The sequence below is a fragment of the Accipiter gentilis genome, chromosome 17 (genome assembly GCF_929443795.1).
Source record: "Accipiter gentilis chromosome 17, bAccGen1.1, whole genome shotgun sequence".
Classification (NCBI taxonomy): Eukaryota; Metazoa; Chordata; class Aves; order Accipitriformes; family Accipitridae; genus Astur; species Astur gentilis.
This window is the reverse complement of record NC_064896.1, coordinates 17,409,281-17,422,147: the sequence shown is the minus strand read 5'-3', so window position 1 is coordinate 17,422,147 and position 12,867 is coordinate 17,409,281. Positions and strand designations below refer to the sequence as shown.

At 42.8% G+C, this 12,867-nt stretch overlaps 1 protein-coding gene across 3 annotated transcripts in view; it reads left to right on the top strand.

Moving 5' to 3' along the window:
• Positions 1-12,867, top strand: part of DENND2B (DENN domain containing 2B) — a 182,382-nt gene that overhangs the window by 139,924 nt on the left and 29,591 nt on the right. For all 3 annotated transcript variants that reach the window (XM_049821332.1, XM_049821334.1, XM_049821333.1), the window contains 2 exons: positions 1,240-1,309; positions 10,857-10,934. In XM_049821332.1, the coding sequence (XP_049677289.1) occupies positions 1,240-1,309; positions 10,857-10,934 (148 nt within the window). The remainder of the gene's footprint in view (positions 1-1,239; positions 1,310-10,856; positions 10,935-12,867) is intronic.

Here is a 12,867-nt window from a genome sequence, read left to right as displayed (position 1 = left end):
ACTGAACAACCCCAACTCTCTCAGCCGGTCCTCGTAGGTGTTCCAGCCCTCTGATCTTTTTTGTGTCCCTCCTCTGGACTTGCTCCCACAGGTCCATGTCTGTCTTTTGCTGACGACTCCAGAGCTGGATGCAGTACTCCAGGTGGGGTCTCCCCATATTCCCCTGGGATGTGAGATGGCTTTTTAAGATGCATGGTCTGAGATGTGTGTAAATGAAGTAAGACCTGTTCAGAATGTGTCTAGAGGGACTTTCAATGATGACAAGGAACTAGCATTCACCTGCAGGAATTACTGTAGCCAAGACTATGTATAGAAATTTTTATTGGCTTACGTATGGCATATGCAACATAAACATGTTATATTCTGTGTTGTTTGGCTGTATTATTCACTGTGTGGAAGCGCCTAAATAGTGAGTTATTGAAAACACTGAAGAAGAAGCAGACAACTGTGTGCGCAACATTGGTATGAGAATCACACAGCCCTGCCCACACAGCATTTTACCTCTTCTGCTGCCGCTCGCCTAGACAGACCTTTCATAAGCTCATGTTTGTGAAACAAGATATCCCTTCCATATACAGCTATAATTATATAAACCCCGGCATTCCAGCACAAAGAAAAAGTGTTTTATATAATGCCATTTAAAACTTGCAAAGCGGTCAGGAATGTTTCTCTGTCCAGGCACAAATTCACAGACCCATCCCTTTACCTGTGCTGTAATCATAGCCTTAGACTGTTGGTTTACTTCTCTGTCACAAATGGTACTTACTCTAGACAGGGATATAAAATGAGCTGTATTTTGGAAATCTGTGTTGTTTCTGGATTAGAAAATAATTTCTCTACTCTTAGGGAATATCTAAGCTTCTCCCTTTAAGAACAAAGCACAGTCCAAAGACAGTATCAAACTAAAAGATGAGGGAGATACAGCATTTGAATACTGACCTCAAAATCTGATTCATGTGTTCCTTCCGCAATACAAAGGGACTGCCATGTCACTGAAATTCGGCACCCATCTCTTCTTATAATAAGATACCTAGGTTGTCCACAACTGTGCAGGTATTTTTGTTCTACTGTTTATGGAATTTGTCCACATAGTATGTCCAGATGATGAACAGAGGGAGAGAAGACCCTCCAGTAGGTAGAATCTCTCACTGGATAAGGCAGTATCCCTTTCTAAATGATCTACCTCGTAGTTATGCTGTAGTTCTGATAGTAAGATCTGGGCAATTTATTTCCTTCTAGTGAGACCTTCTCTTTTATGCTGACTGGGGAAGATGGGAGCCGGCGGTTTGGTTATTGCAGGAGGCTGTTGGTAAGTACATCACCTTCACTTCAAAATGCAGAATTCTGTTAAACAATATCTCAAAACTATAGTCTGAATTTTGAGGGTGTCTTTCATGGTTTTAAAAGAAAGCTGAGTTACTCTGAAATTTTGGAAATGTAAGGAGCTCAAGTAAAATAAGAATTTTTAATGGCTGTCTCAAATAGATCACAAGTCTTGTAGGAAATTCATAAGAATGTGGAAAGTTTCTTCTGTGAGCACTTTTAAAATTCTTTGATTCACATGCTTTCAAGCAGAATCAGAAATACTACAGCATTTCAAACAAAGGCAAATGTGGTATTTCTAAACATTTGTGAGTAGCATTTTTCTCTTGGACAGCTGCTTACATCTCCAAAGTATTCTGCCAGCACTGCCTAATCAGTCTGCAGCAGCTCCGTGATGTAGGTAAATAAGCCACCCTGTCAAGTAGGAGGGCAACAATGGTGGAGAGCACACCACCATCATCATTTGCTGAGGACCATGCAATAAGCTGACAGCACTGCTGGGAAGTCTAGGTTCTCAGGCTCCTTTTCAGTCCTCGTGATCAGGGGTGGTCAACTGACGGTGCAGGGACCTGAGAGCCTACCAAACAGTTTTGTCTCATCACATGGAAAATTGCTGCTCACCTGATAAATTGGGAGCGTGGCAGTGTGTGTGTCTGTGTGTGTGTGTCTGTGTGTGTGTCAGGGGGTGGGGAGCAGGGGGGAGGAAACTGCACAAAGGCTTCTGAAGTGTATTAAAGCAGGTGAAGCATAGTGCAAACAGGGATTTTGCTGTCCATCCTGCAGACCTGACTGGATGGCAGCAAAGCATAAAGCAGTTGGTTGCTCCTGCACTAGCTTGTGACTAGGTGGGGAGCCATGGCTCCTGTGCTGTCCACATGACAGTTGTCTACACTTGGTTGGAGAATTATTTGGATATTGGATGCTGCAGGAGCCTTCTGCGTACTCTCTGTTCAGAATGAATATCTGCAGCAGCATTGCAAACTTGTAGATAGGTACCCCCTATCTAAGAGAAAGGGACACTGACACTTTCTCCTTCCTTCCCTCTCTGGCATGATTTCCCATCTTTCCAAGCAGGGAGAACCTGCCTTCAGTAGCTTTCAGTGGCTTCCAGTAAGCAGACAGAGCAACTCAATGCCATTAGAACAGCACACTCCGTCCTGCGTGCTGCTTGTACCTGACCCTGCTCTTACCCGGCTCTTTTTCTATGGCAAAGCTCCTTGTTGTGCAGACAGCAGATGCTCTGCCTGGGACGTATTGCTGTGTGTGGTTCCTCTATTTGTAAGAAGTTTCGTTTAAACTAACATAACAGAAAACTTGTTTATCAATTCTGTGGGTGGTATTTGCCATAGGTAGCATCACAGAGAGTTGCTTACTCTGTATAACACAGTGTGTAAGCGTGGGCCACAACAAGGTTTATATGTGGAAAGGAAATGTCAATGAAGGCTTGTGTTGCAGTGGATGTAGGGCTGGTCAGGGGGTGATTCAGAGATAAACAAGCAGAGCACCTAGAGGTATCCTCTCTGGTGTAAACAACCATAATAAGATGTAGGGCAGCAGTAAAATTAAATTACTTTTTTATGTGTTGTCATTTAAAAGGATAATAATATATTTGGAAAAAAATAACAAAACCTCAGAAAATGTTGGCTAGAATTAAATAATGGAATGTTTTCACTCTACCAGGTAAAGGTGGTTTAAGACTTTTATGTTTCTGGGAATGTTAGCAAATTTGGAATCATGCACAGAGCTTACATTTGTGAAGTGCAAAAACAGTTGATCCTGGACCAGGCTGAGACTGAAATTATCAGCCACAATAAAAAAGATGTATGCACAGGAATGTCGAATTAATTTGTCAATGAAGGATTAAGATAGGCTTTTTTTACTCACTTAAGGTTCAGTGAAATCCACCTTACATTAAAGGCAGCATAAAACTAGAACACTGACTTTCAGCTGGTGCAGAAGATAGGTTAGCATAGTAGGAAATACCAGGAACAGAATTAAATCAGTACTACGCACTTTTATATAATAGGTCTTTTGATACTGCATTGGAGATTGTTTTTATCCTCCATTGACTATGGCAAAAATCAGTCAACCAGATAGCAAAAAATACTTTAAAAAAGGGGAAAGTACTGTCTTGCTAAATCTATCTAATAATTACAAAGCCAGTTATAAAGCTGATCTGCTGCTGCCCTGGGAGATCACAATTCAGGATGTTTCATCTGGTTCCAAAACCTCACATGCAGAAGCTGACATGTCTCATTTCACTGGTACAGCCTACCCAGCAGAGGAAAGTGGAGTGATACCAACATAGCTTGTCCTTCTCTGGGGCAAATTCTGCTGTGCCTTCTGAGAGCAAAACCGATACGGTCTGGGGCTTAGAAAGAAAGAGGATTTTGGAAGCTGCAGAGAAACATCTCAGCATTTTTCTGTCTGGGGAAATGGCAAAAGTAGCAGACATATACTGTTATTTGAATCCTTCAACCTCTTTCTGTCCTGCTGGGAGAAATGGTGGAATTGGGGTTGTTACCTGAAGTTCCTTCTCCATAGGCTTCAGCTGTGCTCACGAAGTGTAACAATTTCTTGTCCCCTGCAAATGTCCGTGCATGGGTGGAACAGCCTGACTGATGTGTACCTCAGTGTGGTATTTCTATTTACAGGCATGTGCATACTTTCTTATTTTATATATGCAAATACAGAGTTTGTACAGGCAACAAGGAGCACGTAAATTCTGCAGGCACTGTTTATATGCCAGAGGCTTGGGGTCTAAAGCAGATTTTTATATTTGAGTGTCCAATTTCCTGAGCAGTTTCTGAAAGCTTCAGTTAGGGTGGCTCTGATGTCCAGGAGTGCACAGCATCTCCTCTGATTAGTCCCATTCCCGACCTACAAGTTCTGTCAAATGTAGCAACCATAACTTGGGACCTACATGCAGGTTTTGGCAAACATTACATAAGAGAAGGGTGGGGCCATACTGTGTGATATAGAACCATAAGAAAACCCTAAAATCATTATGAACTGCTCTGCTTCAAGACAAGCCAACTGCTGAGAGGCTAATTCCTTAGAAAAGATTCCCCAGCTGTCCTGGCAAGGGATGCTCTTGTAATATCCAGTGAGAGGTGTCTCACGCCTTCTAGAGCATTTGGCAGACCTCGGCAGCAGGCTCCGGGGCTGGATGGGCCAACCAGCCTGATCCTGTGAGGATGGCTGGCTGTCTCTTCTGCAGAGGCTGGTGTTCCGATTCATTTGTTTATGAAACAATTACTTTTTGTCAGCCTTGTTCTCCTTTGGCATGTTGTGATATGAACAAACTGCTTCACTTTTTCTTTTCTGCCTTCAGAGTCTTCCAGGCCCTGTTTTTTGGGGATGTGTGTGCTAAAACCCTGCCAAAACTACCTCATGGGATACAGTGACAATTATGTTCTGTTTGTACTACAAATCCTGTACAGTATCCCTTTTAAGTGTATTTATATTGTATTGTTTCATTTTGGAACCAGATTAGAATGGAATGTAACCTATTGTACCACAGCAAACAATCTGCACTTCCATAGATAGCATGAAGTTTTCCAGTTACATCTTGATACCTCCAAGGCAATCGTGTAACAGCTTTCCTAGTGACTTAATGTGAGAAGTATGCATCTTCATATAAAAGGAAATGGGCCAATATATAGTAGCGATATTAACTCTCACTACTATGACATTTTACTGCAAATAAGACATTTTTATTTAATAACAGATTAACTTTCTTTTCCATGCTAATTAATCCATCAACTTGCTAGGCTCTTTTCTAGAGCTGTTCCTGGGCTGTGGCTCTGTGATATGCACATGTCAGCAGCAAAGATGATTTGAGAAGTTCCTGCTGACGGCTTAGCCTCACCTGACTGGTCATGTCCCTCTCCATTACAATGCCCCTGGTGCTATGGGGCAGCAACCTGGGTAGTGGCAGAAGGGAGAGCAGGAGCACAGGAACAGTGGGAGCACACGGTAGGGAAGGAACAGAGGTGAAGCTGCTGTAACATGAATCTGAATGTACCTTGTAAAATACAGAATTTTATTTTGGTTTAGTGTAAAACTTCATTTTACTAATTGCCTTGATTTAATATGTTAAAAAATTGCTTTCTAAAGGGTGTGACTGAAATCTTAGCTCTTCTTTATCTGTCCAAGTCCATAGTCTTGCACCCAGTAAGAGCAGAGTGTATATACAAGGATCACAGTGGTGAAAGCAGGGACCTTCTCAGTGAGTTTCTGCTGACAGAGCTTCAGCTGCAAGACCCACCAGTACTTGAAAATCTGCAAAACTTCCCTTACTGGGAGGCCATGAATGGTCTCTGCAGCCCAGAAGAAGGGTGTAGACAGCCAGAGAGACACCAGGCCTGTATCCTTTGGGAGATGCTTGGATCCAGTGCAGCTCCTCGGCAGCCTGGGTTGTCAGTGGCCTTCTGGCTGGGATCCACAGCCATGCCAGTCCCTGTCCCCAGGGATAGTCATGGCACGTAAGCTGCTGTTTTATGGGATCTTCACAAGCATCTTGGGCTTTACTGCCATGGGTGTTGCTGCGGATGCTGACGGGTGCTAGTTCTAGCTAGTGGTGCAATACTGGAGTATAACATACTGCATCCTCAAAACAATGAAAGTCCTGCAGTTTGTTGCCACAGCTGGCAGCTGGTTCATGGGAATGGTAGGAGACATAGGGCAGACATCTGAGAAGACCCAGTTCTCAGAGCAGAAAGCCTGACAATGTCAGGATTTCTTGGCTAGTAACTTTGTACTGGCAGAAATAAAATGAAAACTTGCAGGGTCTGTTTCACCCTATCCTACCTCTTTCTTCCCTCTCACTTAAGAAATGGTCCTCCAGCACTTTTCTAGGCTAAGATGAGCCAGCCCCAGGAGTCAGTGGAGGAGTGGATGCCTGAACATGAAGTGTGTACATTAAAACATGAAAAGCAGTCGTTGGGTGGGACTAGTTCATCCTGCATTTGCTGGGGCAGGAGAAGGGAATTTGTTACACTGTGAAAGCAACTTTTGTGGGATGCAGACTAATGTTTATGGAACTGAAAAAAGCTCACTGGAAAATCTTTTCTTCTTGCTTTCTTCCCTCCATCTTGCCCTCCCCCAAGCACCTTCAATAGCCCAGTATACATTGGGTGCCCTGGAATTGAAAGTTCATGTTTCACATATAACAAGAAAACTTTAAGACAAGCTTTTGGATTTAAAACACCAACAGTTTTCTCATCGTCTGAATTTGGATTGGCCCTAACAAGGAATCAAGAGCTGCCACAGAAGCTGGCTTGTGACTGATGTATTCATTTTAGACTCCCAACATTGGAAGTGTTCTGATTCCTGGCACCATTAAGGAACATCTCTGTTTCTGGATATGTTGGCTTGCTGGTGAGGCTAGGGCCTGTGTGGCCATGAGGATGTGATTGCATTAGGCTTAAGAGAGTGGTGATCTGATCTGATCTGACACAATAACCTGATTTCTGCAAACCTACTTTTCAGTCTCTGTATTTGTAGGTTTGTCATTGTTTAAATTAAGCCAGCAACAGAATAGCAGACTTCCCAAGAAGGACCCTTGCTGGGTTTTCAGTATGTCTCTCTCTTTCTGAAACTGCCAAGCCTTATCTAGTGTATGCAGAAAAATGTTCATGGGAGGCCTCTCCTCTATCTTCTTGATGTCATCCATTCAAACTATGCACCCCCTCAGCTTGTGTGTGGCTCAAATATAACTGAGCATGAGAAATGTGCTGGGAGTTTATTCAGGAATACCCTGTTTCCCTGTTTAAGCTTTGGATTGAATCTGTATCTTTCATTGTTCCAAGATCAAGACAGTCCTAGACCCAGGTAGGATTAAAATAGTGTTCTTTTCACTCTCCTGCAGAAGGGAATAAACATTACACAATATGTGTGTCAAAATGGCATTTGCATTGTCATTTAAATATTTTTACATACTATCTCTGTTATATGATCATTGCTTTAATGACAGCTAATTGCAATTGAAGCATCTACAGTTCTGATCTCAAAGGGAGCCCAGGGTGTTAGAGGCTTATGCATAGCTAATTCATGTGCTTTGCAAAGGCTGCTTCCTTCAGACAACTCAGCTGCTGCTGTGCGTTTGTGATGGTCCTTTTTCACCTGGCCTTGGCACAGCCCTTACTGCTTCCTCCGGTTTTCCTAATAATGCTCTCTGGGAATTATTTAGAAGATCTCAGGCAAGATGTCCTGTTTCATTGTGGGGAGGAAGGAACACACCCCTTCTGGAGTCTTCAGGTTGATGCTAGTTTGTTTCTTGCTGCACTCCTCCTTCTTTCAGACGGAAGGTAGGACTATGGTGCACGTTTCTCTTTCTTGCTGTTTAGTAGGTGTGTTTTTGCTGCCTTTCCTCTCCACACAGTGTATCTTCAGGTAGATGGGTGAGGCTGGGAGGAGAAGTGCAGGAGGAAAAATGTTTTGTTTGGTCCTCACTACTTTGATTCCTCTGATGTCAACATGCTGGGACTAGCATTCCCCAGGTATTTCTGGGGCTGCGAAACTAGGAGTTTTCCTGACACTCCATAGCCTCCCCGGTATCTTAAGAAGCCCAAACCACTGAGTTATGTGTCTGAATGGCTGGCGAGTATGCACACTGCAGGGACAGCTTGCCTTGTTTTGAAAGCAGGCGTGCGCAGTGTGTGAGACTCTCAGTGCTATGCCAGTCTGGAGGAGATATCAGAAGGCTCCCCTACATTTCAAGCACATGGGCAGGGAGGTGTGATTTGAAAGAGAAAAATGGCAGGCCAATTTTTTGGAGCAAAAGCCTCCTGTTTCTCCTGCCAAAGCAGGTTTTGGAGTGGGCTTTACTCAGTAAACTTCAGATTAAACTCACTATAAAAAAAGACTGTCCTGAGCCACTTGCAGACCAGCCCTGATGCAGATCTCAGCTCCTCCATCTTGTAGCCAAGTTCTTGTCAGTTTGTATTCATCCTCTTGGGAAACTGTCTCGTTATCAACAAAACTCATTAGCATTTTCATTCGTGATACTGGACTAAGGCTGAAAATATCCTGGGCTCCATGAAAACAAATCAAAACCAAAACATCATCCCCTCCATCCCTCTTCCAGGAAGAATGCAGTTGATCAAGGCAGAGTCACTCAGATGCCTCTCAGCTGTGCTCCTTTACCATACAGCTTCCCTGAGCTGGACCTATTCCTTGTGTGGAAGTGTGACACTTGAAGGACATGACTTAGACATGACTCCAAGGCTTTGTAGCTACCTTGTAGACCACAGCCTGCAACTTGGAAGCACTATCTTCTGGGAAGAGAGCAGGTTAAACCAGTACTGTTGGCCAGACCCAGTGCCCAAGTCTCCCCTAGTGAAGAGAGAGGAGTCCAGGCAGGGAGGGAGGAGTGTCATGTCCCATACAATGGTTTTTCTGGGAAAGAAGCAAACTGAAGCACAATGAGCAGGGGTTTTAGATCCATCTTTGAGGTGTAAACTAATGGCCGAGAGGGGAGGTTATGTGACAAATTGCCAGTGTTAAAAATTTGAGACATCCTGCCCCTCAGAATGGCTCTGCCTTAGGCTTTTGCTTGCTGCCTCTTACAGATGATATGTATCCATCTGGCAGCCTGTGCTGTTTGCAGGAAAAAGTCTCTGAAATAACAGAAAAGGACGTTCTATACGATGAGTGCAAGGAGGGAAGAAACCCAGCTCTCAGAGACATGTAGCCTTCAAGACATTTGAAAGCAATGATATTTCATAAAGGAGAATCTTTGAGTAAGCGCTAAGCAGTTATTGTTTCTGGTCTTATAGATGACCCAGGAATGTGATGTTTTTACTGGCACTCAGTGAGACAGCTCTTGATTGGGAGCTATCCAAGACTCCTGGCATGGCTTCGGCATTCCTGCAGATTTGACACAATGATTTTAACCAAAATCCCACATGCTTGATATAATCACTCAGTGCCTTTAGAAAGGGTTTTATACCTAATATGGACAAAAAAGGGTTCTGCTTTTTCAGAGATGTGACGTGTAGTGAGCAGGTTTGGATCCAGAAATAGACTCATCTGTATTCACTTAGCTTTGGTATTTTTTTGTGGTCTTTATTATAACAGGCAGGCACCTGCTGACTGTCCAAGTCTAGATTGCAATATTCAGATTTAAAAAGCACAGCTACTCCTCAGTTTCTCTTGATTGACATCTGTGACATGTAAATGTGAAACACACCATGGGGAAGTTAATCACTGTATTAGCAAAGTCTAATGATGAGACAAACATAAAAATACACTGGCCATTTATGTGGATACAGAGGAGATGACCAGCCACTTTGGCTAAATGTACAAGTGGGCAGAAGCTGATGGAAACAGTGACTGAGCTCCTTCATCACAGAGTTGTTATTAATGGGGACAATTCTGTCACTGCTGCATATTGATAATGTACAGCTGCGCAAAGAGGCTAAGTGATGCCAAGTGGTTCTTTTACAGCCACTTTTCATTCCATGCAGCACAAGCACAGCTGACTCCACGAGATGGAAGGAAGCAGGCAGCTTTGCCTATTGTCTCAGATCCCACTTTCAGCTTTTTGCTGCTGGGGTACTGGGGTTTGCTACCGTATCTGCAGCCGTTTTGTGCCAGGAGGGACGTAGCTCCTGGACGAGGCAGCGCCATGACTTCCTTGCATTGTATCTTGGGACTACGTGTGACTGCATCTGAAGTCAACAAGCTGCCTTGCTCAGCATTGGTCTAATTCTACTTCTTTTCCAGTAAATAACCTGAATCTAGCCAGTGATGGTACCCTTCTTTCACACACAGTGCTGACGGGCCTTTCCATGCAGTGGTATAGGGAGGGTTGCAAAGTCCAGTATGCTGAGGGAATACATATCACTTATGCCATTTTAAACCATTTGCTTCTCTAGGAAATATCTTCAATAGGATGGTTGTAGAGGACATTCTTTATAGGTTTTGGGTTGGTTTGGTTTTTTTTTTGGGGGGGGGTGCATCATTGATTCATACTTGCCACTGTTTTAAGTTATTTAGGAGTTTCATGTTTCTCATGCATTAATCTGAGGAATTTAATAATTTAGCTCATGCAGCTTGCCTTTGTTTAGGTCTATGAGCTTGCTTTCTCTAAGTTGAGCTCTCTTTGAACATCATGGAGGGAGTGGGGAACTAAAGCAGTCATAACCTCCCTTAGCATTGTAGTTCTCATCTTCCAGCACATGGTCCCAGGGTGGCCCCACTCCTCGTGCTGCAGCAGGAGCAGAGGACAATGATAGCACAGGCATGAGTTACAGTTGTAGTTAAATGTGCTTTTATGGCTGCAAGCTGGAGAGATATTAGAATACAGCTCCAATGTGCTGTGATTTCCAAAGTGGATAAGCACTATTTATGCTTTTTAGTTTACTGTCTTATGGAAGAAATACGATGCTTTCCCAAGAGTAGCTATTTTGATGGAGAAACGGATAGTGAAAGATGTCACATGATGGCCAACTGTGTGATCAGAGAAGTGTATTTCCTTATGACTCCAAATTAATATGTAATTTCAATCTCCTTTTTACTGTTATCAGCCAAGTGGAAAAGGCCCACGCCTACCTGAAGTTTATTGTGTCATCAGCCGGCTGGGGTGCTTTGACTTATTTTCCAAGGTAAGAAGATTTTTTTTTTTTTTCAATATTGCTTTTTAATTTGATTGTTTACTGAGACACATCCACAGTGATGAACCAGACAAGAAAAATTTCTTCCTTTGATGGGAGACAACTGTATTTTACAGTTGCTGTTTTGGATATTCCATCCCTATTACTGGGTTCATCAAAGAATGTCTTATTACTTCTGTGACTGAGGCAGAACTTGATTCAAAAAACATCTGGGTGTCTGTATGATCTGGCTGACTGAAGTTTTTTCCATTGTTTTCTAAAGCCGTTCTGTGCTGAGCTGTAATTCTTGGCATCCACAGTTTGAATGATGGGCCAGTACCACTTTTACTCCAATACCCTGTGGAATGATGAGGTTAAGAAAAAAGATTATTTGATAAGTGAATTCTATATGCTTAATTCTATTAACATGTTGGGGTTTTTTATCCTAGTAGGGTAGGAAAGCATGGATAATCTTTTAATTGGCCTCCACATTAATGAATCCAAAGCTGCATTGTATGCTGATGTGGTTTATCTAGGTACTACAATTCTTGACACAAGAGTTTCAAGACAATAAGCAGGGCATTGCAGCTAAACTGAGGGATTGAATAGCCATAGAAACAGTTAACTGCCAGTCAGGTCCAGAGCCACAAGCATTCTTCTTTTGTAAGACAAAAGATTATTAAAATTAACTATTAATAACATTTCTGACTGATTAACATCCGAAATATCTCTCTAGCTGCCAGTTTAGGGCCTCCTAGTCCTCTGAAAGTGTGCCCTGAAAAATCCAGTGAGCACCTTAGGGTATCATGTAGGATTTGCTGGTGATCTGTGGAGAACAATGATATGTCTAATGTCAAATGGCTGCCTTCCCCTTTTCCAATTTTGATACAGTGTTCATAGAAATGTTGTTTTAATTTGCCAGAGATTTTCACTTCAGATATGGGAAATCTCACAGAACTTGCACAGATTTTTCTTGTTCATTTGTATAGGAATAAAGTTGAAAAGAACATGTAAATCATTGAAGTTAATAAAAATCATAGCATTTATATTGTTCATGTGATCTAATAATCATACAGAATGTTATCTTCAAAGCAGGTCTCAAGCTTTTCTAGATAAAACTTTGTTTAACACAAATCTTGTGTGAAGAAATACAGTCGGGTTGCAATAGTTAATTGCAATTCTGCTTCTCACGTCTTTCATAAAGGTCTGAAATCAAGGGTTTATAACAGTGTCTCTTAGACATAATATGTATCTAAATACAGATATCTGTGAGAGAAATGGAATGCATTGTTCTGGGACGATAACACAGCTCACCAAACTTGTGGTATGGAGACATGTCCTGAGGGTCTTTGTTTGCTTTTATGTTTTTATCTGATTTTCAAAGGAAACCTTGGGAGAGGGGAAAAAAAAGCAAAACATTAAAAATAAAAAGTAAGTATCCCCCTTACAACCAAGTATCACTGCAGCTGAGCTATAAAGTCAGACAAGGAAGGTCATTGCAGCAAAACTGCAAATAATCTTTTTTCTCAGTTCAATCTGTAACTTGAAAAAAAAGTGTCTGATCATCTAGCCAAAGTGAACCTAAGGCTGATGGGTGAATGTAATTTCCCTGGCTTCAGCACAGGCTGTTCCCAGGCATTGTGGCAGGCAGGTCATGGCCACATGGGCCTCAAATTCTTGGTCTGTGCAGGAAGGCAGGCTCCCACTCAATTGCATATTGGGCCCTGAATGGGGCTGTAACACACCTGTGCTCTTTTTCAACTACTGGGCTCATGGAGGGGCTGGGCCGCAAAGGGACCCCATCCGCACTGGAGCCGGGCCACAGCAGTACTGTCCTACAGAGGGCTGGTCACCTCCCGAGTGTACTGGCGCCAGGGTGGGAGCAGGGTGTTTGGCAGCACGCGGGGTTGACCCCAGCCCTGGGCTGGATTTAGCACAGCTCTTT